The sequence below is a fragment of the Dermacentor albipictus genome, chromosome 1 (genome assembly GCF_038994185.2).
Source record: "Dermacentor albipictus isolate Rhodes 1998 colony chromosome 1, USDA_Dalb.pri_finalv2, whole genome shotgun sequence".
Lineage (NCBI taxonomy): Eukaryota > Metazoa > Arthropoda > Arachnida > Ixodida > Ixodidae > Dermacentor > Dermacentor albipictus.
Window position 1 is genome coordinate 174,561,961 of NC_091821.1, and position 25,597 is coordinate 174,587,557.

General features: G+C 49.7%; 1 protein-coding gene across 3 annotated transcripts in view; it reads right to left on the reverse strand.

Annotated features, from left to right (window-relative positions):
• Positions 1-25,597, reverse strand: part of LOC135897768 (sal-like protein 3) — a 175,748-nt gene that overhangs the window by 127,655 nt on the left and 22,496 nt on the right. Inside the window, exon 1 of one of the 3 annotated variants that reach the window (XM_065426475.1) lies at positions 24,157-24,466. The exons of the other annotated variants lie outside the window; for them this stretch is intronic. Coding sequence (XP_065282547.1) covers positions 24,157-24,313 — 157 coding nt within the window. The 5' untranslated portion in view covers positions 24,314-24,466. Of the gene's footprint in view, positions 1-24,156; positions 24,467-25,597 lie in introns of those variants that run through there. 3 annotated transcript variants of the gene reach the window in all.

Below are 25,597 nucleotides of genomic sequence, written 5' to 3' on the forward strand. Positions count from 1 at the left end.
ACAGGCACGAACACCCTCGCGGGGTCCCGTCACGCGATCTTCAGCTGCACCCTGACAGTGCGCAGTTTCACTGCCTGTTCACGGCTCATTTGCGAATTGGCGTGGGCCAAGGATGACGACCCTATATAAGCGCGACGTTGAGAAGAGGAAGCGCGGGGCGATCCCAGCGACCGGATACCGTGGACGGACACGGCTGCAGATTCGTATTTGCAATATGCACCTGTCCGTGCCAAAGTCAAGTGGCCGGGTAGCAGCCTTTCGAGTGCACCGCGCCGGATGAAAGCGAAGGCAGGCCGATCCCGAGCGTCGCGTGGTCCAACCAAGGACATCCGAAGCCGACGGGCGCGGCGTCAATGGGTCTGCAGCAGCCGGGGCTACGCTACGCGGCGACGGAGTCGATGGCCACGGGAGGGGAAATGGCTTTCTCGCCCCGAGCCTGGTGCCGTTCGACTCGCCGTGCTGCGGCACACAGCGGCGGCCGTTTGCTGCCGTCACTGAAAAAGAGCCCTCATCTTCTCGGCGGCACCGACCGAAAGCACTTGGCGAAAAGCCCACCACCGGCATCGCCTCTGCACTCCACTTTCGGTCCCCCTCCCCACCCTCTTTTTTATCCCTTTCTTCTTGCTGCCCAGCGCATTTCCTTCTCTTGCGTTCTCCTTCATTTTTTCTTTCTTTCTTTCTTTCTTGTTCTCTCTCTTTCTTCGGGTTCGTACTACGCTCTTCAGACGCTTCTCTGCAGCACCTTCCTTTTTTCTTTTTTACACCGAACGCCGGCCGTCTTTTGTAATGCGCTCGCAGTTGTATGTTCCTCTTGCTGTTTACATTTCGCGCTTTCGTTCTTTCGTCGCGTTCGTGCCTACTGCTGCTGTTTTGTTGTCTTTATGCGGTTCACACCCACTCTCACCTACTTTTTTTTTTGTCCTTTCTTTTTCGAGAAACGAGAAGGTTGGCAATTTGTTTGTGGCGCGACAGGAACAACGCGGAAACGGGCGACCAACCGAGCACTTGTAGCACTGGAAACAAAACTTGTTTTTCTGCCTGAGTTTGAACCGGATTGTGGCACCGCTTCATTGAACTAGTAGTGTTAGCTGAGGTTATCGGACACGAAGTAGCTACTGGCGTTATTATTATGCTCTGGGCAACTCCTCATTTTGCTCCTTCTGACCTCTTCAAATGAAAGCACGATCTGGGAGGGGCGCATTCAAACGAAAGGCAAGGATGCCCCAACGGAGAAAGGGTCGCGGTGAAATGCGATGATTGCAAAATGGCTGACTTTTATTTGAGTGCCTGCCCTTTTGACGCACCTACGGATGAGTGTGTAGCACAAAACATTTCAAGAAACGCACTGTGAAAGATGCTCTTCAGTTTTGTTTTGCAGTAAAAACCACGTATATATCACCCCCCCCCCCCCAAAAAAAAAGAAAAAAAAGCGAATCGCTGCCGGTGCTCATACTGAAACATGATGAGCAAATTTACGCTAATTTTGGTGATATCTCAATGACCTTCTCGGCAGCTATACAATTCTGGCTCACTAGTACGTTAGCTCAACACCGAACTCATCTTCTCCCTGTGTTCATATGAGACGTATTTCTGTGACAAACGGTGCGCGGTATCTACACAAATTTCCTATTTGAGTTTGGATATTGTTATTACTTTACTTACTGTTAGTCATGCTATGATGAAAGATGCTGTCTGCTGTCCCTGGGCGCGACGACTGCCACATTTTCAACGTCTCCTTAGGTTGTCCCGAATTTTCATTTCCCCTTCTTTACACCGGAGCGCTTCTTAATACGCCAATTTCTCTCTCCCACAGATTAGCACGGCAAAACACAATCCCTATATGTTCTCTTTGTGTAAAGAAGCAAGCTGCTGCTTGTTACGGTTGAGTATTGGGTTATGTGCAACTCTTGTTTAGGAGTGTAAATAAGTGATGTGAACAGAGTGATTTTTAATGCAGGGTGGGTTACATATATACCACCGCTTTCTTTACACAGAGTCCCATTTCCAATACAATCTCTCCCTCCTCCCGTCACCCCGATCCGGCTCGTGTATATTCCTTCCTTTCTTATGAAGATGAAGATGCCCTCGGGGTGATGTAAACGTTGCTTTTCTGAACACGTTCAACTGTAGCACAAAAAAACACGAAAAAGCCTTAACAGCAACGCCTGCGTTTAACCGGATGTTGCGGAAAGATACATCCATAAAGTATCATAGTCGGGGGATCCGTAAAGGAATTGATATGTCCAGAAGTTTATACTACACGTAACGTTACAGCCATAACAACAAACTCAACGGCTCGATCCCTGCGACCTGTAAAGGCGAAGCTGTAGACTACACCTTCACGTTTCTCGATACTCAAAGACAACAGGAAAGCGCGTCATTCATTATCCGTAATTCTATGTTTCGACGTCGTACCCGGACTGTATAGACCGTTTGCCTGGTTCACGGGCCTCTCAATTTTTGCAAGCATGACGATCCCCCCCCCCCCCCTCCATCCCTCGAAGAACGGAACGCAACGTGTCGGCGTACGCATTCCACGGTGATTCGCTGGAGCAGCAACGACCATGCATGCAGTGGCGTATCAATTGCGTCTCGACGGTCTTCCTTCAGCGAGAAGGACGGCACCACGCGAAAATGCAGCCCTGCGCGGGACGAGTTTTTTGCGCCGATGCACAGGGATCATTTCATTCGGGAGCCTATCTGCACGCCAGAGGTCGCGCGTGGGATGCTCGAGCACGTTGGCGGTGCGAAATCCAGCCGGCGTTTCGGGCGCACCGTGCACGCGCCCAGGTAAATCGCGGCGGCGGTGGTTCGCGCTGCACGCTGCTGGGCCGAAGCCGCCGCTGCTGGGCGGCTGCCGGGAGCGAGGAGGGGGGGCCGAGGCGGCCATACAGCCCGCCGCCGGCCGGGTGGAAAACAAATGGCGAGAGATGCGGCGACACAGAGCAGCGGCACTCGCGGCGCGCGAGCTTGAGGGAAGGAGAAGAAGCTGCGGCAGCGGGTGACAATAGATGCTTGCGTAGCGTCGTCCCCCTGGTGTGCCTCGGATGAGAATGCGTTTGTGGGCGCCCGGAGAGGAGAGACGCGGGGCCGCTATTCTATTTCCGTCCACCATATTCCCGCGTCCCTAAAAATGGGGGCGACCTCCTCGTCGAGAGACTTCGGCCTGCACAAGTGAGCACTTCAAAGAACACGCGTGCACACCGACGCCGCCCGGGGGCCCGCGGCGCGCACGTTGTTCACTTTTTCGGCACCTCCGGACGCGCCCCGCGCCTGCCCACACACCCGCGTCCCACTATTATTGGGCTCTCTTTGGTTCCTCTGTTTTATTGTTAAGCATCGCGCCCCTCATCGATGCTGCCACGCGATCTTAGTCGAGTGTTTCGTGGGATTCCTGGCCTCTGCTAACAACTGCGCGTCATGAGGCTTGCCGCCCTCCTGGCTTGTTCCTGAAAAAGTGCGCGAGAACAGGCCCAGATGCGTGTGACGTGATGTACGTGTGAAAAAGACAAACAAACAAAAAATTACAGCGATATATGTAGGTCATTGTGCACTCATTACTCACGTGACTATTTGATTCGCTTAGAATTATTAAATTCATCGAAGAAGGCTGAGGATCCGTTGTCAACATGTAGCCAGCATTCGGTGTTATAATGCACTGGTTGTACCAATTGATTGCAGGAATATAGGATAACTAGTGCAACTCGAATTGGTTTGCTTGAAGCTTAAGGCGGAGTGGCTAATGAAAGAAAGCGAAATAAAAGGAGAATGACTTAGGTGCCTATTTCGCACACTTAACTCAATTACTGCGAACGCCAGTTACGAGACTCCAACTTCTACGTAAATATAGAGACCTCTAAGTGATGCATACAAAAACGTCCGGGTAATTCTGGTAAATATTTAGAGAACACGAGTGGCCCCCCTAACTCACTGGAAATTGCTATAGAACTAAACTCAAACCCGGATATCTCGATAGCATGCATCTTACATGCCGAAGCAGACGTAGGCTATTCCATTGCTAAGCAGTGCATGCAAGGCACAGCCAATTCGCTGGCATTCCATGAGCCGCCCTTTACTAACTAAATTCACCTTTACTACTGGACCACATTATTCACAGATTAGTTTCATAAACCTGCGGATCTCGCCGATAACAGGTGCTGAGCAAAGGGAATCGCACTGCACGAGCGCCCTAGACCGCCTCGACCAGGGTCCGCAAGCGACATTCCACCCCTGCCTTCACCCATATCGGTGCGGACAGCCCCCGTCATAAGTTAGGAGGCCCACTTTCCCCATTTTTTCTATCTGTCCTTTTTTTTCTTTCTTCCTTTCCTTCTTTCATTTTAAGCTTTTGCGCGGCGTATTTCCGGTAAAGTGTACTAGACTATCCTCTAGTTCTGCGCTCTGCGTTTAACGGGAAAATCGCAATGAACGTCCGATCTATGACGTTGAAAGCGGGGTCCTATGACGGTGGTAAGCGATATACAGGACGTTGTCATCGCCAGCGCCGAGAATGGCGGCTCTGAGAATAAGTGCGCAAGTGTTGTGATCAATGTATTCACATGTGATGGGCCACATAGGTGTAATAATTTGTAGCTACGATGTCCACCGCGTGGTCTACGCACCATGGAAGCTCATTTGTTTGTATTTGCGAAACCTGGTGAGGGGCCCTTTATAAGCGTGCCACACTGCAAGCGCGAGAACGTTGCAGACACCGCGACTCTATCAACGCTGTGATCTATGGTGAACGAGATGGGCCCGAGCGAATACTGCCGGAGCTTCTCAGCGTTGAATGCAAGTACTATCTGTTCGTCCGCGCAAGAGGACTGCGGTAATGCTGGGCTTGAAATGAAAAGAATGAGCATTTTATCCCACGGAAGGCTGTTCGGATAATATAGTTCCCTTTACGTTACGTCATGTCGTCGTTGAAACAGACCGTGTCGAATGAACGAAGAACGTCAACGATGAGCCCATTTTCTCGCTCCGAGCGCAGGAAATGAGAAAGCTGGCGTTGGCGAACTGTGAGTAGCATTGCACAGTATCCGCATGGCAGTAAGACAGGCGGCAACAACGATGTAGTTTCTGCACATTCAAGGATAAATGAGAGCAGGCGAACTTGAAGGGATTCACAGGCGTGAACAAGAGGAAGAAACGATTGCCCGGATAAGGCCCTTGAACAGCAAGTGACAAAGATTATAAGCAGCACGCAGGAAGATCCACAGAGAATGCCGAGTCGCATTATAGTGCACCTGCAGGCGTTCGAACAAAAATTTGTAATCAACGAATACACTGTATAACTATCTGCATTGATCGAATGGAATAGGGATGCTCTCCAACTTCTGCTTTCTGGCAAGAATATCCAACTTGAGATTAAGCTTTAGAATTTTCATGCCTGTGTGCATGTCTGTTTCCGCGTGAACGATGTGCAGTTCCTTCATAGGGATCATGGAGCCGCTTCATTAAATTGACAATTTTCACGCTAAATTATGTCGCTATACTTTCGCGCATATTTCAGTGTTTGTACTTTTCACACGTCTACGTCTTCATATGAAGTTCCAGTCCGTTTCCTCTCTCGGATGTAATAGTAATTTCTCTAATATTTATTCTAAACTACAGTGACAACTCTGATACCTAAACCGCGGCACACACCCATAGAGCAACTGGGCGTGAAATAAAAGACGCCTTCTTGGAGTCGGTACCAAAGTGTGTGTGAGTATCAGAAATTGCACTAACAAGATTTTGACCTTAACATTAGCAATTAAGACGCCATAAGAGGCAGAAATGGAAGTGCCAGCTCAATACGTAACCGTTCTTTGCATATGTCTTCCGCAGAGCTTTGCAGCCGGACGGCTGTGTTCCACTTTTGCTCACATGAAAGCAAAATCGAGCTCTCCCATTTGTACTATATACATTAATAGTAATCCAGAAAAGAATTTAAAAAATAATTGATTATATGAGCATACTTTAGCTAAACTTGTGCAGCTCGAAAAATCAACGGAGTTGCCTTATTACGCTACATGGGGTGCTCGTTGTTAACAGCTGTTACCTCTCTCCAGATCCCTCTCTAACATTTACCACCTTCCCAAATTTTCTAAACCACTGCCCGACTGACCAAGGTTGCCCGGGCCTCGAACACGGCTCATATGTAAGAGGACGCAGAACGCGATTCAGAGGGCGCTCCTGTGACATGCGCCATGAATAAAATTTTTTTAGCAAGGGCTACTGTACTACAACCGTCTACTGTGCGGTTGGCCTGAGGACAAAGACAGTGCTGCGGCCTTCTCGTTTAGTGGGCGGCAGGAAGCACAGGACACGTAACTTTATTTAGTAAAAACGCCGTTCGAATCGTGTGAAATACAACTAGGTGTGCGTAGGTAACTAAATGATAGTCACACGGAGGCAGCAATACACAGCGACACATCGTGTCTGGACTGAGCAATGCACCCGCCACGAGCCTCCCGATTTGGAGCCGGCCCACCGATAGCGCGTACCATCACGCTTTTTTCAACCACGCATTGGCAGTGCTTCCGTCGAAGAATTCTCTATAATACACTAAAAGGTTGGATATAGAGAGGGAATTGAGCGTAGAAAGGAGCGAGGATGTCAGCCTGAGACCCGGCTAGCCTGCTACGTTCCTGCCGGACCATGCAATGCTACCGCTCCGTAGCGCTTGTGATTGCACCTGCGACGAGTAGTCCCGTGTCTTCGGCGACCGGCAGTGACCGCACGGGTAGTTGGCACGCGCAGAAGCAGCGTTCACGATGGCTGGCGCCATCCCAGCTTTCTGCAGTGAGGCGTGTGCCGGACTGTTGCCAGCGCCGGGCGCGAAACGCCGTGGGGGAGCAGCGCGTGCGCCGGGAGGCCGCAACCCTTGTACGCCGGGCGCGTAATCCCTAGCCAAACCGCGGACGAGGATCGGGAGGGCTCCAGATTTCCCTGGGTCCCCCGGGACGGCGTCTCGCCGCCGCCACTGCAGCGAGAGACGCGCCGCCGCTTTTTGGGCTGCATTGTATGCGCGCGGACAACATGGTATGCGGGGACTTAAGCCGGCCGCGAGAGGACGCCACAAAGGCCGCCCGGCCCCCTCGATCGTTCGATTATTTATCGCCGACGGGACGCCTCGCCAGGTTTCATCCGTCCGCTGTAGAGCCCTTGACTGCCGAGCAACGCGAAACCTCCTTCCCATCGTGTTCGCCGAGGATCAGTGACTTGGATCGGAGCGCGCCTGCCTTGGTGCATTAGGGCGATGCTTTATGGCCGCTGGTGGTCTCGGCGCGATGCTCGCGGCGGCCTCGCATTGCTCCCTCAGTGTGCGTGTGTATCTAGATTTGCAATCAACACGCTCAAGAAGCCCGTCTGCTTTTGGTTTCCTCGCGTTGTTCCTCCCTTCCTTCTTTTATTATTCTCTCTCCCCTCCCCCTGCAGCGTTGAAACTAGCCGAAACGCGGCTAGAATCGCCTGTCGAGCTCTGGGGCATGCGGGGCATTTAGTCGAAATAAATGACCCCGATAAACATTTATTACGGCACATTTTATCGGGGCTAATTTCACTCTTCTGTTTTCTTTTTCTGCCTTCCTTTTTTCTCTACTTACTGAAATATGTGCGAAGAATTGAAGGTAGGAGTAGACAAGGCAGGCAGGAAGTACAGAAAATTTATGTTTGTCTGAACGCGTTGTTTGTGCCTTTCAGCGAAGGTGAAAAAGGATATGTGCGATTTTTCTGTTTTGACGACAACAAAGTCGCAAGTAAATCTGGAGCACTTTTGAAACTCTTGTCTGTTTTCACTTACTTGGTAAAGTGTTAGAGGTATACCAATAAGAATGCAGCCTCAGTTTCGATGATCTAAGCAGAAGCTGTAAGACACTAGTGCGAACGGTATATAGAGGAGAGCAGTAATTCACATAACACACGACAGTTATGTGTAACCACCGATAGCGACGCTCCGCAATCTCCCCCTCATTCGCATCCATGGGTGGCATAATGACAGGCACGTACCCAGGGGGGGGCCCGGGGGGGCCCGGGCCCCCCCCCCCGAAATCAAGTGGCATACCCCCCCCCCCCCCTCCCCACCCACGCCACCACTCCTCACACATTCCTAAAGCGCCACCAGATGAATGTTGAGACTTCGCAGTTGATCATCGGTCAGCATTATGCTGCCTTTTTCACTCCTTTTAGATGGCGATAGTTATCGGCATCTCTTGTAAAGTGAAGGAAAGTTGAAGGAAAGGAAAGCGCCCGTCCATGTCCTTACTCGTCCGTGTCTTTTTTAGCGCAATTCCCGTCTTTAAGGAAAGTTTTCTCGTAGATTCCGCACCCGCGCGATTAACTCGAGATGCGTTCAGTTGTCACCATCTATTCAACCATCACGCGCATAGCTGTTGCTTTTGTTAGTTCAACCTTCTTTGTTTAGGCTGATCCTGTGACCAGGAGAGGGATGCGGCTGTTACTCAGCTGGTCTGTACTCTCATGGAACTAGTTGCGGCCGGAGAAAACGCCAATTGCGTTTAACTTATCCCTTAGCTTCATTGTTTCCTTGAGTTACGGCTCGCCCTGACGCTGGCAGATGCCTGGAACCATATACACGTTATATGGGTTAGATAAGGTGGGAAATACAATAATGTGAAAGAGCGTCCATCATGAAACCCTGCAATAACCCTTAAACCCACTAGCAAGATGACCGTCGCCCGTTACCTTGTCTGTTTTAGCCTAACTATATAGCACTTTTCGTGCAAAATTGGCAACTGGAAACAAAAATCGCAAGGAGTTGAGAAATTAAGCGATCTACTAAGGGAGAGAGCAAAGGCAACAACCAAACTTCAAGCAAAAGCGAATTATAAAAAAGTTAATTGTTGTTTATGAGAATATTTATGGATCAACATCTTTCTATTTAAAAAGGAAGTAGAGAAAAGGCCGCCGGAAGTGGAGAACAGTTACTTGTTTTGAATGACGCTTCTACAGTTATCGGTCCAACCGCCTCACATAGCCACTTCTCTGCTGTGCTTATGTGGGTGTGTTTCTAACCTTTCGCAGTGAACGCAGTACGTCTAGAATCGCAGAGTCCTGCGCTCTACGTGGTTGTATGGGACTGGCGGCCGCACAGCGTTACGCAATTCGCGGAACTGTCAAAACTGATCAACAAGGCGAAAATAACTGATATTCGAAACTATAACATGAGAAAGACTGAAGAAGCCGTAAAAAATGAACGCATCCAGAAATCAGTAAAAAAAGAAACCTGGAATAGGACAAACCATGATGTATGCACTAAAAGATAAGAAGGATAATATCATCAGCAATCTCGAAGATATAGTAAAAGCAGCGGAAAAATTCTAAGCTGACCTGTATACAGTACCCAGAGGAGTCACGATAGTTCACTTAGAAACAGTAATGAACGGGATACAGAAACTCTCCTATAACTAGCGATAAGATCAGAAGGGCCCTGCAAGACATGAAACGATGAAAACTGGCAGGATAAGGTGGAATAACAGTCGATTTAATCAAAGATGGAGGAGACATAATGTTTGGAAAACTGGCGGCTCTTTATACGAAGTGTCTATCGACTGCAAGGGTCCCAGAAAACTGGAAGAATGCAGACATTATACTAATCCACAAGAAAAAGGAGACGTTAAAGAATTGAACAATTATGGGACCATTACCTTGCTCCCATTACTATATAAAATATTTACCAAAATGATATCCAATAAAGTTAAGTTAACACTAGATTTTGTCAACCAAGGGAACAGGCTGGCTTCAGGAAGAGATACTTTACAATGGATCACATCCATGTCATCAACCAGGTTATCGCGAAATGTGCAGAGTACAATAAGCCTCTCTATGTGGCTTATATAGGTTACGAAAAGGCATTTGATTCAGTAGAGATACCAGCAATCGTAGAGGCCCTACGTAATCAAGGAGTACAGAACGCTTACGTAAAAAGCTTGGAAAATATTGCTACATGCGTGAGGTATCTGTTTGTTTGAATGAGGCGCGTAGGCGCCATCACTCCAGAAAAGAGGAGGAAGAACGAACTGGGCTCGCGCTGTGAATCTGACCGGTCAGTGCTGCAACCGTTGTTGTAAATATAATCTGTAAATAGTTTCTCGTCTTACTGACTCGTCTTTCGCGTTAGAATATCTACGAGGTTCTAGAGCTACTTTAATTCTACACAAGAAAATCAAGGAGATACCTATAGAGAAAGGGGTCAGACAGGGAGACACAATTTATCCAAAGCTATTTTCTGCGTGCTTAGAAAAATTCAAGCTATTAAACTGGGAAGGCTTAGGAGTAAAGATCGACGGCAAATATCTGAGCAACCTTCGGTTTGCCGATGACATTGTTCTATTCAACAACAATGCAGACGAGTTACAACAAATGATTGGAGACCTTAACAGAGAGAGTGTAAGAGTGGGGTTGAATATTATTATGCAGAAGTTGAAGATAATGGTAAATAGCCGGGCAAAGGAAGAAGAGATCAGGATGGCCAGTCGGCCACTAGAGACTGTGAAGGAGTACGTTTACCTAGGTCAATTAATCAGCGGAACCCTGATCATGAGAAGGAAATTCACAGAAGAATAAAAATAGATTGGATCGCATACGGCAGACATTTCCAGCTCCTGACTGGAAGCTTACCATTATTATTGAAAAGTAAGGTGTGCAATCAGTGAATTTTGCCAGTGCAATATGTCCAGTGCCAATGCATTTGCCAGTGCATTTTGCCAGTGCATATGGGGCAGAGATTTGAGAGCAAGTTAAGGACCACGCAAAGAGCGATCGAACGAAGATTGCTAGGCATCACGTTAAGAGTGAAAGAGAGTGGTTTGGATCAGAGATCGAATGGCTATAGACGATATTCTAATTGACATCAAGAGGAAAGAATGTAGCTGGGCAGGTCATGTAATGCGCCGGTTAGATAACCGTTGGACCATTAGGGTTACAGAATGGGTACCAAGAGAAGGGAAACGCAATCGAGGATGACAAAACACTAGGTGGAGCGATGAAATTAGGAAATTCGCGGGCGCTAGTTGGAATCGGCTGGCGCAGGACAGGGGTAATCGCAGGGAGAGGCCTTCGTCCTGCAGTGGACATAAAACAGGCTGATGATGATGATGATGACGACGACGACGACGATGATGATGATGATGATGATGGAGGTGGCGGGCCCCCCCCCCCCGAAAAAAAATCCTGCGTACGTGCCTGCATAATGAACTTCCTTTAGTCATAAGGAGCAATATTTTATATGTATCCACCGCAGGATGAAGGAAACCTCTAATTAAACTCTGTCTTGAGCCAGCCGATCCCATTTTATGCTTGCAAATTTCATAATTTGATCACATCACTTAACTCTCTGCCGTGCTCGAAAGCGCTTCCTTTCCTTTGTCACCCATTCTGTAATTCTGTAAGAGACAACCAAATATCTAACCTGCACATTACACGTGGCCTGCCCAGCTCCATTTCTCTTAAACAAAATTTTCATCTTTGTTTAAAGTGGCATAAATCGTTGTTCAGACAGGCGAAGCATGCACCGAAAACCTAAGAAAGCAGTGTGGACTCTATCAGGCCTAAGCTGACAAATGTGGTTCAGCTGGACGGCTGAGGTTTTCGAGAGGTTCCGCAGAGGAGTGCCAGGGATTCCCACGCGCTTTTAGCGCAGCCAGCAAGTATAGGTGTGGGTCATAGGTCCGCATTAAGAGGTCTGGCTGTCAGTACGACTGCACGAAACGTGAATTACACACACAAAAACAAATGAATAAAAATAAAACGAGGCGATTCAACATGAGAGGGGAAGCAGCGCGACGCAGAAACGAACGCGGAAAAGAGAGAGACACGTAGCTGGGGCAGGGGTCGGCTGCAGCTCAGCGTTCGGTGTCCACGCCGGGTTCGGCCACGGTCGAGAGGGCCCGCGACACACTCCGGAGTCCCGACAATGGACTGCGCGCTCGCGAGAGGCGAGAGGAGGGGGATTGGCGCGGAGAAATGACGACGTTGGGGGCGCGCCGCGATGGAGGGGGGTGCCGGGAGGGGAGAAAACAGAGGGGGGGGGGTGCAGGGAACGGCAGGCGAAATCTGGCCCGGCGTTCAGTGCAGGGTGGCATGCGTGAGGCCTAAATGCAGCCGGCACATGGCTGTAAATGGGCGACACGAAGCAAGGTTAGGAGCCGCGGCTGGGATGAACTCTGGCGGTCCCGTCGCGCCGTCTCTCCCCGCTCCACGCGCTGGCTGTCATGCAGAAGCGGAGGGTACCGCGCGCGCTCGTGCCTCACAGTTCAGGGCGCGCACACGAGCACGGACTCGGGCAGCCATAAAGCAGACCGGGGGGAGGTGTCGTCAGGGCCGTTGGTAAACAAGCCGCTAGAGAGAAAAGGAACGGGGCCGCCGGGTGCGACAGTGCGTCGTGCCGACAACTTTGTTTCGTGCGCATAGACAAACAAACAGACAGGAGTTTTCGCCCTGACACGGTCTGGCGAGTGCGTCATTCCGTTGTCAGTGCGCCTAGTTGCAATTCAGCCTGTGATGACGTCCCGCTGAGCTGCTCTCTGGGTGAGCACTGAAGCCTACAGTTTATTCGCGCGAGGCCTGAAAATGATCCGCGCGCGCGGCTAAGCCACCTTTCGGCGAAGCCGCCCCGATAGGAACACGCGACGCCGAGAGGCACAGGGGGGTGAAGTTTGAGAAGTGAGAGGAGGGAAAGAAGCACGCGTCTCATCAGCCTCATTACTACGCTCACTAACAAAAAAGAAAGGAGATGGAGCAAGAGAGCCGGAAGTACGGAAAGGAACTGTGGACTGCGTGTTACGGCATAGTTTCCGAAAGATCGCAACTGCATAGAACTTGGAAGAAGGGTATGCTTCCTGCCTGTCGCACAGCATTGCCACCAACATAGTGATTCCGCCTTGCCGTATACTCTTCCAAGTGATCTACATTGCTCTCTGATAACCTATAAACCTCAAGGACTTCAAGTTCATCTGTACTTTCTGCACTCCACGAAGGAAGATCATGAACAGAATGTGGTGCGCCCATCTGAGAACAACAAGATCAAGAAGAAGTGCGATAAAAGGCTTAACTTGTCAACTGAGTAGACATTCTACGGTATCCTTCTAGAATTTCGAAAAGAAAGACAGCCCCATCCCCATCATGACCACAACAGGAAAGCCTCAATCCTCCTATCTATAGGTACCGCACCCCGACACCACTACTTGCGGTACATTCCAGAAGACTGAGGACGAATAGTTCAGAGCAAAAGTATCCTTTAAAAACATAGTAAATACATTTTCCGAGAGACAGTTACCAGTCTGTGCGGAGCACATCTGCACTTAAGGATCAAGGCCTGCAGAAGCATTTCGCAGTAGTTAAAGCACTGTGTAAATCTCGCGAAGTCAATTCCCGAACGATGCTATAGGGCTGACGCCTCTATTTTAGTTAACTCCAAACTCAAGCAAGGTACAAATTAAACGTTGACAACATGAGACCCCCCCCCGCCCCCCGCCCCCCGCCTCATTAATGTATATTGAAGGCCTTAGGAGACAGTGCACCTGACCCTTCCGCTGCGGTGCCACCTCAGTCGATTGAGCTACTTGCCGTCGATGCAGCGTTTCCTCACGACAGCAGATCTACGGCAGCCTGTCATGCCAAGAAACTCTCACGTATTTTGACCAGTCAATCTAATGCCTTAGGCGTAGAGCACCCGAGAAAGCATCAACGCCACCCTACCTCTCCCACAAACACGCGCACACACAGACGGACACACAAACACAATGCGCTAACTTTCAACAACCGCAGTGCGGTTGTGGCAGAGCACATTGTGTATGTTCTGTGTCAATATTTTCTCCTGTATCGGGTGCGCTGCGCTTAAATCGTTTAGTATGGCGTACCACAAAGCCCAAAGTGCCACCATACTGAATTTCACCAGTTCTAGCAGTCGACGCACCGTTTTCTCTGAATGGAGCCACACCGCTTTGTCACGCACAAGTGCGAGTGAAGAAAGATTTATAGAAACGTTCTGATGCGTTCGTGCGTTTGCAGCAACCAGCGTTTCAATCGTCTGAAGGCGCGAGCTGCCCAAAGCGGAGGACAGCGTATACTGCCTGAAACCACGGACAATCGAAACCACTTTCATGGCGAGCCACCGGAGTGTTACCATAGCGACCCACCTGGGTTGGTGGCTTGTTGCTAGGTCTTCATCCCTCCTTGTCGAGAACCAATGTCAAGAAGACTACCGAGACAGCGCCAGAACTTTACTGGTGACGTGACTCGAAGGAAAGCAAAAGTCTAAAACACAAATCACCTCTCGTTTAGGGGCCAAGCAAGGCATAAATTGCTGCGCGTTCGATCTGAAGTGGACAGCCGGACGTCTCCATGCCGGGCCATGAAGCCGTTTTCGTTTAATCCTGACGCCGGAAGCTTGTGGGAAACCTGTAGCCTAAAGAGCCTCTGAAGTAAAGCGAAACGAAAGAGAGAGAGAAACGAAGAGGGAAAGGTAGGGAGGTTAACCAAGGACGTGTCCCGTGGGCTACTCTACACTTGGGGAGGGGAAAAAGGGAAGAACAGATAAGAAAAATAACAGCGAAGAAATACTAATACTAATACTAATACTAATACTAATAATAATAATAATAATAATATTAAAGCGACACGGAAATCCTTATTTATATAGCGGTCTATTAGGGTTCGAATAATTCTAAGAAATGAACAGTTTAGGCCTCGCGCTACATACGCAACATATTACGCGTCCCGGGAAACTTAAAATTGAGAATCGTAAGACACGGGGCTCGTCCCGGGCAGTGTCCGGTCCTTCCCTGTGAAATCAAATCTTTGACGCGCCTTAAGGGCGCGCCCATTACCTGTTTCCCGTCTCGCTGAACATTCCCGGGACAGCGCGCGGTGTGGAGAGAGGCTGACGGCAAACACAGCCAAGTGGTTAAAAAGAGGCGAGCGTGCGGTCCAGGCCGGCTGGCCAGCGGAGCGCAGTCCCCGTCCCGCAGCGAGGGCCACCCGGGCGCGCTGCGCCGGGCGTTGACAAGGCCGTAATCCCGGTGGGACCACTTGTGCGACGCACCATGGGATCAGCTTGTCAACAGCGGCCGCCTAAGCCGAGCTCCGCTGTAGACGCAACAGTGCGCAGGCCCTCAACGAGGCCGCCTCGGTGCCGAATAAGCGCCCGTATGAAGAGATCTGGGAAACAAGATTTCTCCTTGACTGGCCGCCGGCGCTGACTTATTGCGCCGGATGGTCCGGCATATGTCGCGTCATATTGGCTCCCACCGAACGCGCACACGCACGAGCGCTGCGTCTCCTCGCTGCCGTGATCTTGCTCCTGTCGCCACAAGGCTTGCGACTGTGTAGGTCGCTTGTCCGTTTCGTGTCGCTCTTATATATATATATATATATATATATATATATATATATATATATATATATATATATATATATATATATGTATGTATGTATGTATGTATGTATGTATGTATGTATGTATGTATGTATGTATGTATGTATGTATGTATGTATGTATGTATGTATGTATGTATGTATCTTGAGCATTACAGCAGGACGACTTCGTCACGCATCTATGTCAGTTTTAGCATCCCCGAACGGAAGCGATTGCGGTATACGACTGCATTGTGCATGCATGCCCACGCATGTTGCCGATCTTATCGAATGCGCGCATAACTTGGTTCTATTGCAGTTTGACAATAAGGCCTAAATATACAACAACGAAACCTTCATTTGTTGATGATACTACATAACCTAAATTCGTTATTCTCTCGCATTTGCGCGTTGCCTGTGGAATAGTTTCCGTTGCCAGCCCTTCGTGTATAGCGTAAAACCGCAGTTTAATTTGCTGTTGTCGGCTGGCTATATAAAAACACTGTATCGGGACAAATTTATCTCAGCGGTGTCGTAAATAGGCCAGTACGAAGACGGAAGTTACATTGGATTACTTCAACATTGCACTGTGGGAGGCGGAGGGTCTGCGGTCCCACACGATGGCACCCCAAGTATACATAGCGGTTACCTACGCAGAACCTCTCCAGACAGCATTGAACTAGCTGGACTCTAGACCATTTTCGATAATGAAGATCCTTGGACCATGGCCGTACGCGTCGATGGCACAGAAAGCCACGAACGCACTGTTGAAATACCTCAAGTCGACAGGTCTTGGCAACCGTGTGTAGGCTCGCTGCGAGCCTTCAACTGCGCGCGAAACAGGTCTCTCTCTCTCCATCCACATACCCCCTTCCCCCAGTGCAGGGTAGCAAACCGGACGTGCATCTGGTTAACCTCCCTGCCTTTCCTTTCTTCTATTTCTCTCTTTCTCGCCGACATTCAGCGCGATGGTAGATTGACACAAATAGGGTTCTTACTTCTGTTAGTTACTTATGAAATATAGAATACTGAACCAGTAGAGCCCAATATCTGCTGCTACTTCTTATTTCCCGTTTGTATTTCAGTTTATATCCTTTTGATACTCTTACGTAACGCGCATGACCAGAAGTATTTAGAGGAGAGGAAACGCAGAACAACGAAATTTCGCTGGAGCCGACACGCACCCTACGATTTACACAAAACGTGTATATACTTAACTACTTAAACTTACTTAAACTTAAACGTGTATAAACGTGTATATACTTCTCCGTGCAGGCTCGTTTTTGAGGCCATGAGGAAATTCACCCTACCCACTCCCGCCCCTTGATTTATTTATTCATTTTGGGAACAGGGGGTGAGTGTTTCCGAAAACCTCTTACGGCGGTTTTAGTCAAGAGCAGTACACGAGGAAACACTGAACTTGTCGTCCGGCAACAATCACTCGTGACGCAGGTGTTCAAACATTGTTCCCGCAGTAGCTTACCGTCGAACATATTGTCTCGTGGAAATTAGCGATGTGTCTCTATAGCAAAACCCTAGACTGCAAATCTAGGGGTTTGCTGTCGTATTTCCCACGGGTGTACAACAAAGACTCGACAAGAAGCATTCCAACGAATATTAGTGGTTAAGACAGTTAGCAGTCCCGAACAAGCAAAAATGAGCAAGCTAATTCTATCACAAAGTGGCAGCATACCGAATGAATAAAAAGCATGTCCTTTGAAGATAATTTTTCTTGCAGCCTTCGGGTTTCCTGCGTCAACGGTATTTTGAAGGCCTTCGCAGGTCTCGTCGTATATGAATCGCACGTATACGGTGTGCGACGAGCCCTCGTGAACCGAATATGGTGTTTCTCAGCGTGTTGGAAAGGCACTAGCCTATATGAACGGCATGCTACAATGCACATTTAAACCCTCATACAGAGCAAACTTAAAACGTTCACTGTCGTATTCCTACCTCATCGGTGAACTTAATTCTACGTTAATCTACAAAGGAGCATGGAAAAACTTCCCGTTTCTGCTATTTCAATACGCGAAGGCATTTCGGTCTCAAGCTCTGCTTACTTTTTCTTGCCCTATTTTTCTTTTTTTTTTTTCAGCAGTGGTGTCGCAACACAGCCCCCATAACGACTGCGGCAGCGGCCGGACAGACTGGCAACATGAAGCGCCCGCGGCGCCGTCAGCGAACTCCATCATTCATCGCGCGCTCCGGTGCATCAGGGCCGAGAGCCGGAGTCCGGCCCGCCGTGCCACCGGACTCGATGGAAAACGAAACCGGAAAAGGCGACGCTATAAAGACAGATGCAGCGCACAAAGCGCATTGGGAGTGGACAGGGAAAACGGAAAATGCCGAAGACCTAATTCAATCACCCGGAGAAGGGGATCGACCAACGCGCCTTTTGGTCAAAAGCTCCCGAGGCAATCCATCACTGCAGCAGTGTGCGTTGGCGCCATAATCCCGTTAGAGACGTGCCATATTTCAGCGCTGCCTGGACATCGTTGCGACACAAACCGCCAGCACGCGAGGTAACTGTGGAGTCCAATGGACGCGACGGACACATGATTGCAATCAGGCAGCGATGGCCACGACACAGCAACCCCCCCCCCCCCCCCCCTCTCAAGCTCTTCGTTTGCCCAGGAGCGCTTACTCGAGGGGCCGCCACTGCAGTTATAAGAATATCGCCTTCGGTGCAGGCGCTTTGCAGCCCAACGGCGTCGAAACGTGGGAGCCACTCTCACAGGAAAATGTTTCACTCGCGGCCAACAGTTGAGCTGACCACCAAAGCGGCGCAAGGTTACGCATCTTATACATGAGCTTCATCTGTTGCCGCCAATGTCACGGTTGTGGAGTCTGTTCAAATTTTACGGTAGCAGGAACAACTCACTCCTATGCAAAACAATCTCTGCTTATACTGTGAAAGATGGGTATTTACCGAGCAGGCTTGCATGCGCCCCCTCAAACAGTGAATGCATGTGCTTGAGATCATGTGTATACCGCCTCTCCTACTAAAAAAAAAGAAAAAAGAAAGAAAAGAAAAGAAAAGAACAACGATCGCATAGATCGAAAATGTCCTTTTGCTCTCTTCTGTTTTTCATAATCAGCAGACTTCAGCTATTCTCCTGGCTCTAAGCTTATTTATTGCGGCAGGAATTTACTGTCCCGACAGCCCACAACTTTCTACAAAGCCCCTGTGCTAACTTCCCCGACTGTATGCAGCGACAACACGACGCCAATGACGACGGGATTTCGTTAACAGATGCCTATGACAGCGAAGAACTATATAGCCATCTTTGCAAAAGGAATGCTGAGAATCCCTTCTATATAAGCTGAATGTGACGGCGCGAATGAAAATTAGAGCATCGCGCACCAGCTATGTTGCCTGAGTATGGTGCCTGCTGCTGGAAGTGAAATATACAAAGAGACGCCGCTGTTCTTTATATAGTCATCCTCGCGCACGCTACAAACACCCACAAGAACTGCCAAACGCGCAAGTAGCGCGATTGCAGTGGTTGGCGCGTCCTGCTCACAACTGCGCGTTAAGTTGCGCAGTTGCACGAGTTAGTCCCTGGTAGCGCCGGTGAGCAAAGTCTCTCTCTCTCTCTCTCTCTGTCATATATATAGGTAACCATATAGTGAGCATGAAGGTAAGGCAGTAGTGAGGACGAGGAGGTGATGTGACAATATACGACTGTAGCATGACGAGGAGAAAGAGACGAACAGAAATACCCGTTTCCACGTCTTAGCTGTCACAGTAAACGGGAAACTCACGTCCAAGCCTCTATAAGCAAGGCAAACCAAGAGATGCCCAATCCTACACCTTCACAGCGCATGTAATTCGCAGCCACGGTACTTGATGGGGTTTAGTAGAGCATGCTATAGGACTCTCGAACTTGGTGATTTGCGACAATGGATCTTCCTTTAATTCAGCCATAGCTGCCATCGTAAGAGAGATGCGATGTCAACCGTCGTACAAAGAGAGATGAATACGCGACAATCAACACTTGCAAAAATTTTTTTCTTTTTCTTTTTCCGTAAAGAAAATACGTCTCACTCAGAAGAGGGCTGATGCCTGAAGCAACACAAAAAACATAGCTTCAGCAATTTACACTGCACCAAAAGAACACACAAAAAATTCAAAAAAAAAACAAGAGAAGCATTTAACAGCGTTCAAAATGGGTATTCGGGGGCTACGTGAGGAATTGGTAGCGATATTGCCACAAAATAACGGCTTTTTCCATTGCACATTTTGCGGAGGGAACGTGACAATTTATCTATGTCGGTGCACGTGGTCACAAAGGAATCGCATGCTTATGCCAAAAAGACAGGCGAGTAGTGCGCGAGGGGGAGGAGGCAAAGGGGTTGCAGTTTCTCAGGAAAGACCCCTCCCGGACACGGCTTCGTAAAATGAGGAACCGCCCCCAGCTAGATGCATAGCGCAGCAGGCTGCCAGGAAGTTGAAAAACGCGTGTGCTTCGGAACAGCCAGTAACTCATTTTTGAACGGACGAAACATGGTCGGTGTCCAATCGCAAGTTAAAAAAGAAAAAGAAGGGAAAAAAAGGCTCGCGAGAACGGTATGGAAAACAAGCTAGAAGTAGAAAGCACCCGCAACCCGAGTACCCCAACGCGTCAGGAGCGCTGGTTGAAGGAAGCCGGACACAGAGTTTGACAACAAGTAAACAGAGCAGGGGAAGAAAGCAGGCCAGCGGATGGCATTCAGGAATAGGGAAAAAAGGGGGCCATACGGGAGACTTCCGCCGGGGAGGGGCGCCCTAACGAGCAAACGTGCCGACAAGGAGTGGCCTGTGGCGCCTTTCCAAGAAGCGTCGTTGTCGTTGTTTGGGAAGACGGGGGTAAAACCTCGGCCAGCCCCAGCTGCCCGCCGCCTGCGACCCACAAACGAGCAGGACGCGATGACATCTGCATCCCACTGACGCAAACGTCGAGGCGGAAAAGTAAAAGATAAGGCAAGGCCGACGATAGCAGAGTCGGCGGCGGAACACCCGTGCAGCACTGAGGCGAAAGTGGCGCCTGGTCTGGGGGCGCGCCTCGCTGGCCCACGGTCTCTCGCGAGAGCAGTGCATCATTCTTGGTTGTACACGCGCTTTGCGATCCCCCACCAATTTTTTCTTTCCTTTCGTTTTGATGCCGGTTTGCGTGGGCTCTGGTTAGGGTGTTTGGTTTATCGTTTCCGCGGCTGGCGGCGGCGGCCATTGTGGATGTGCCGGGGGAGGGCGCCCTCGGTGCAAGAAGCGCCCGCCGCCAATGGAGGAGACCCGGTCGTCCGGCCGAGGAGGGTGACCCCCCGTGGCGTCCACTCGCGCTGCGGAGCGTTCCTCGGCCGGAGACGTTCTTCACGGCGGCAGATTTATGGATGCGCCGTCCGAAAATACGGCCGCGGGCTCCCGCCGTGCCGACGAGGGGGAGAGAGCGTGTCCGCCGTTGTCCGCCTTGGCGGCCAATGGCGCGACGCCGTGCGCTTTGTGCGCGCTGCCCCGCGCATGGACGCCTTCTGCGGGCCGGTCATCGCTCATCGAACGCCCTGACAGCGGTCCTGCCTCGGTTGGCGGACGCGACAGGTCTCTGCGGCGGCGCGCGCTCATTTCCGCTCGCGCTGCAGCCCAGCGCTCATGGTTCTATAATGAGCCGTGCTGAGCGAAGGCCCACGCGCGACGTTCGTTCCGCCGGCAGAGACGATCGGTTCGGCCGGGTGGTTACGCAACGCGATTTGCTGCTCCTATCTCCTGCTCCCGCCCCCCCTCCTTCTCGTCGATAAGATCTGAAGAGCGTGACGCAACTGAAACGAAGCCGCCGAACTCGTCGTCGTCTCTCTCTCTCTCTCCTGCGCACATTTCGCTAGCGAAGGAAAAGATCGACTGATGGGACTTACGCCCCATCAATCAATTACTTCAAATTCCATTCCCAAAGCGGCACACTTACTATGACAGGCGGCGCAGTTTAATTTTCACGACCTGCAGCTGTTTCGTATGCATCTCAATCCACAAATGTTTTCTAATTCCATCCGCAACGAAATGCGCCGCCGCGGCCGGCAATCGAACCTGTGACCTCGGTCTCAGCAGCAGAACGCCATAAAACTCAGCACCAATGCCGGTTCTACTGAAGGAAACGAAACTAGCACAAGAAAGACAGAAGAGGATATGGTAACGAATAATAGAATGATTCTCCCTCATTTGTATTCTGATCTAATTCCTTTCGCATTACGCCACTCTCGCTGAGCAGTTATGGCAGACGTGGGCTCTCCGCGTGGTTGATTATGAGAATGAGATACACTTGAACGACGACCATTTCAGTATTTCGACCTTTCCCAAAATTTTAGCTTTCTCAAAATTTAGCCTTTTACGAATTGAACATATGCCAGGACCACTGTCATGGAGCTGACTCTTCCGAAACCAAATATATTTCGCTGCCAAGCAAAGTATAATTTGTCTTTTGCATGCAGAAGTAAATATTTGGCGCAATCGAGGGTAGAATTCTACGGTAATATCGGTTCAAATTTGGCGTTCCAGAAATGGAAGAACCCCTTCTTCGAAAACAAAAAAGAAAGTCAAACAAAGAGTAACATAAATGATGTTAGTAACACACTGCCATATATGCTGAGCTATAATCTCAGTTATTCGCCGTTAATGTATGCTAAATACGTCGGCAAGCTTGCTGTATATTCAAGGAACGATTTCTTTAAAGCGAAACGCTGTAGCAGTGCATGTTGAATTATTTTTTTTTTAAGGAACGATCACTGAATCATTCGCAATTACACGAGACAGTGCATACGTAATTCCACGTCATCAAATCAACAAGCACAGCAAGGTCATAATATGGCGGGACGGCGTAAGTGCCACGTGTCCAGCTTTATATAGACATGATACGCCGAGAGCGCAACTGAAGCAGTGAGCACATAAGTGTTTCGCACAAATACAGCATGTTGTGTATAGATATATTTGTCGAAGCCATTCTCGTCTACTGTAAAATAAGGAGCTGCATGAGGATTGTTCTCCCGGTGTCATCAAATAAATGGTACATTATGACAATGTACCCTCAGATCTGTCATCACATGGAATAAGGAACCGCAGGTTGAACCGTCTAGTTGCCTTTGCTAACTGAACATCTAGATTAATTATTGGTTTCTCACGCCACTAAGTCCTTCATATAAAGTTAGTAACAGACAAAAGTAGGTTATCAAATGAAGCAGTTGCCATTTTCTTTTTAAAAGCTATATTGCTAAGAGTGAAGGACAAAACATAACAGGCACGTGTTAACGAATCAGGTAAAATTAAAAATTTAATTGCGGGATTTCGCGTACAAAAACCAGTACCTGATTATGAGGCACGTCGTAGTGGGGGACTCCGGAAATTTGGACCACCTGCAGTTCTTTGACATGCGTCAACGAATAAGTAACCTACAGGCAGAGCTACAGGTTAAGTAATACTCCTCCTGCGCGAAAGCATGCAAGAAAAAAAAATGTTATCGTGCCTCCACTATGGGGTACCACGCGAAGCTTAAAACATGCGTGACCACTTTGAAACTCTCAGCTGATACAGCGCACCTGCACCTTTTCGGCCGGGCGAGTCAAAAACGCCGAGTAACCGAGACGGGAGCAACGCTATCTTCGACATAAATGACTCGGCCAGCTCGCTTAAAGAAAATAATACCAGGCATATACTGTATAGACTGTCCGAACCGCGATAAGACTGAGTTGGATTTTGGTGTGGTTTGCATTTCCCCACGACAAGACGAAACGCGGATAGTTGATTCGGCAGCGTTCTGAAACATGGAAGAAGTTGTGTCTTCTGGCAAGATGCCTGCTGCAGGTAATGGACAAGCCGCTTAATGGCAAAGGTGGCACTGCCTTTGCGACCCGTCGAGTAATCCCGCAGATCGCGCCGGCCGACTCTCCCCGCTGCTCGGCCCGAGCACCGCACGAGCGAGGGAAGGGAGCCCGAGCCGCGCGGGGCACTCGTCCCCTCCTGACACGCGACTCCGCGAGCCGTGAATGCCGCCCCGCGCTATCGGGACGCACGCGGAGCGGCGCGCTACGCAGCTGGCTCTCATTCATACAGCGGCGACGACGTGCGTGCAACTTGTTCGCGCCCTCGACAGCCACCCTATGGAGACACGCAACAGCTGAAGAATGACACGAAGCAAACGGCGACTGCTCCGGCTCAGTTTCATAGCCAACTAGTGGCGGAGGTGGTGATGATCGGGCGTCTGTACACCCCGGCGGTGCAATACCCGCAAGGGGGCGTGCGGACGCGCCGCGTTACGCGAAACGCATTGCGGCGCGCGGCTGCGTTCTTTCGTACGTTGCGCAGTCTGTCCGAATTGCCACTAGAAAAATGAGATACACGTTTGCATTTCTTTAACGTAGCGCTGCGTCACTTTCTGCCAGCGATGAAAGCTCAGAGTATAGCATCTTCCTTCTTTTTGGTGCCTATGCATATCTTTCGAAGGCCACACAAAAATAATTGTACTAAAAGCGTTGTCGAGTGATGCGATACGCAAAAGCTGTTTACGAACGCTGATACATGTGGCAAGTCACTCTGAATAAGTTCTACTTATTGGTAATTTTAGCATGTTCAGGGTCATTAGAGGAGTGGAGCATGACCAGAGGCGCGAGGGAACCTGAGTAAAGCAATACGAAGTGTTATACAGAAAACGTATCAACAAAACAGTAATATGTACAATATGCAGCAACAAAGAAAATTATATACACGCGCCATAAACTCGACCAGTAGCCGCAACTATGATACAGAACTGAATATGCCGGATTTAGGTAGTTGTTACTCACCAACTGCATGCAGTGCGTCTTGTGCAGTCGGGACGGCCCTCATCACGTGGAGAAATTGCAGGGAATCCCCCCAAGCGAAGTAGCTAAAAACAATAGCGCGAAAAGGCAAGGACAAAGATACAGTGCACAGGATAGATGCGTCTGTCCCGTACTGCATCTGTCTTTGCCTGTTTGCGCTATAATTTTTACATCTTCGGCATTAACTAACTCGCCCAAAAAGCGTCTTGCTGCGTCCTCAAAGTAAAGCCCACAGCAGCGCTAGCTTTGCCGCAAGAGCGTCTTCTCCCTTCGGCTTACCTGTTGCGCTTACTTTCGGCCACACCTGAAGGGCCAGCTAAGTTCATTCTGTACTGCTACTTGTCGCTATGGCTAGTACGTCGCTGCGCGGAGCAATTCTCGCCACGACGCCATCCACGAAACGCGAAAGGGAACACCACGCGCACTCCGCCTCGGCACCTGTGCGTGACTCACGATCAACTACACGCGCTATCGCATAGCACGGCGCCGTGCACCGCGGTTGAGCCCGTTCGATACTTGCTTGCTGCCGACCTTTCAGTGGATTTTAAAGCGGTGGTTTCACACACCTGTGGATTTCCTTTTATCTATCTATCTATCTATCTATCTATCTATCTATCTATCTATCTATCTATCTATCTATCTATCTATCTATCTATCTATCTATCTATCTATCTATCTATCTATCTATCTATCTATCTATCTATCTATCTATCTATCTATCTATCTATCTATCTGTCTGTCTGTCTGTCTGTCTGTCTGTCTGTCTGTCTGTCTGTCTGTTCCAGCTAACGCTATAGCGAAGGTTTTCAAAGAAAACAAAGATTGAACAATCACGGTGCCAGATACGGTTGTAACACCTACGGTGATCGGTCATCAGAGGTCTGACGACCGAACACCGTAGGTCTTATAACCGTATCTGGCACCGTGTTTTCTGAATCATTCTTCTTTTCTTTAAACAGCTAGGCTACAGCGTCAGCTGGGACACCCGATATATTGTGGCGCGTGCTTCCTCTCGCGACGTCAACTATGACGGCGCAACCACTTGCGGGGCCTGCTGGGCGCCGGAAGCTGTAAGCGAACTGACAACGGACTGCACATTCATGACGCAGCTGACGAGCATACGTACAGTTTGTATCTCAAGCCGGGGTAATCCCAGGCGCGGAGAGAAAACGCCGGGCGGCCAGCACGGCTGCCACCCCCGTCGTGTGTGCACAGGAAGAATCACGCGACAAGTTAAGCCGTTCGCTTATTGCGTCCCCAGCGAGGCGACTTCTTCCGCGACGCCCACTGGCCGAGGAGCGCGCGTTTCGCGACGCTAAATATTTGCGCAGCGAGCTGCAGCTACGCGAGCGCGAAACAACGCTGCGCCAGTCGACGACGGGCGCGCATATTGACTTGTCGCCCAGCCCCTCGCTGCCGTGCA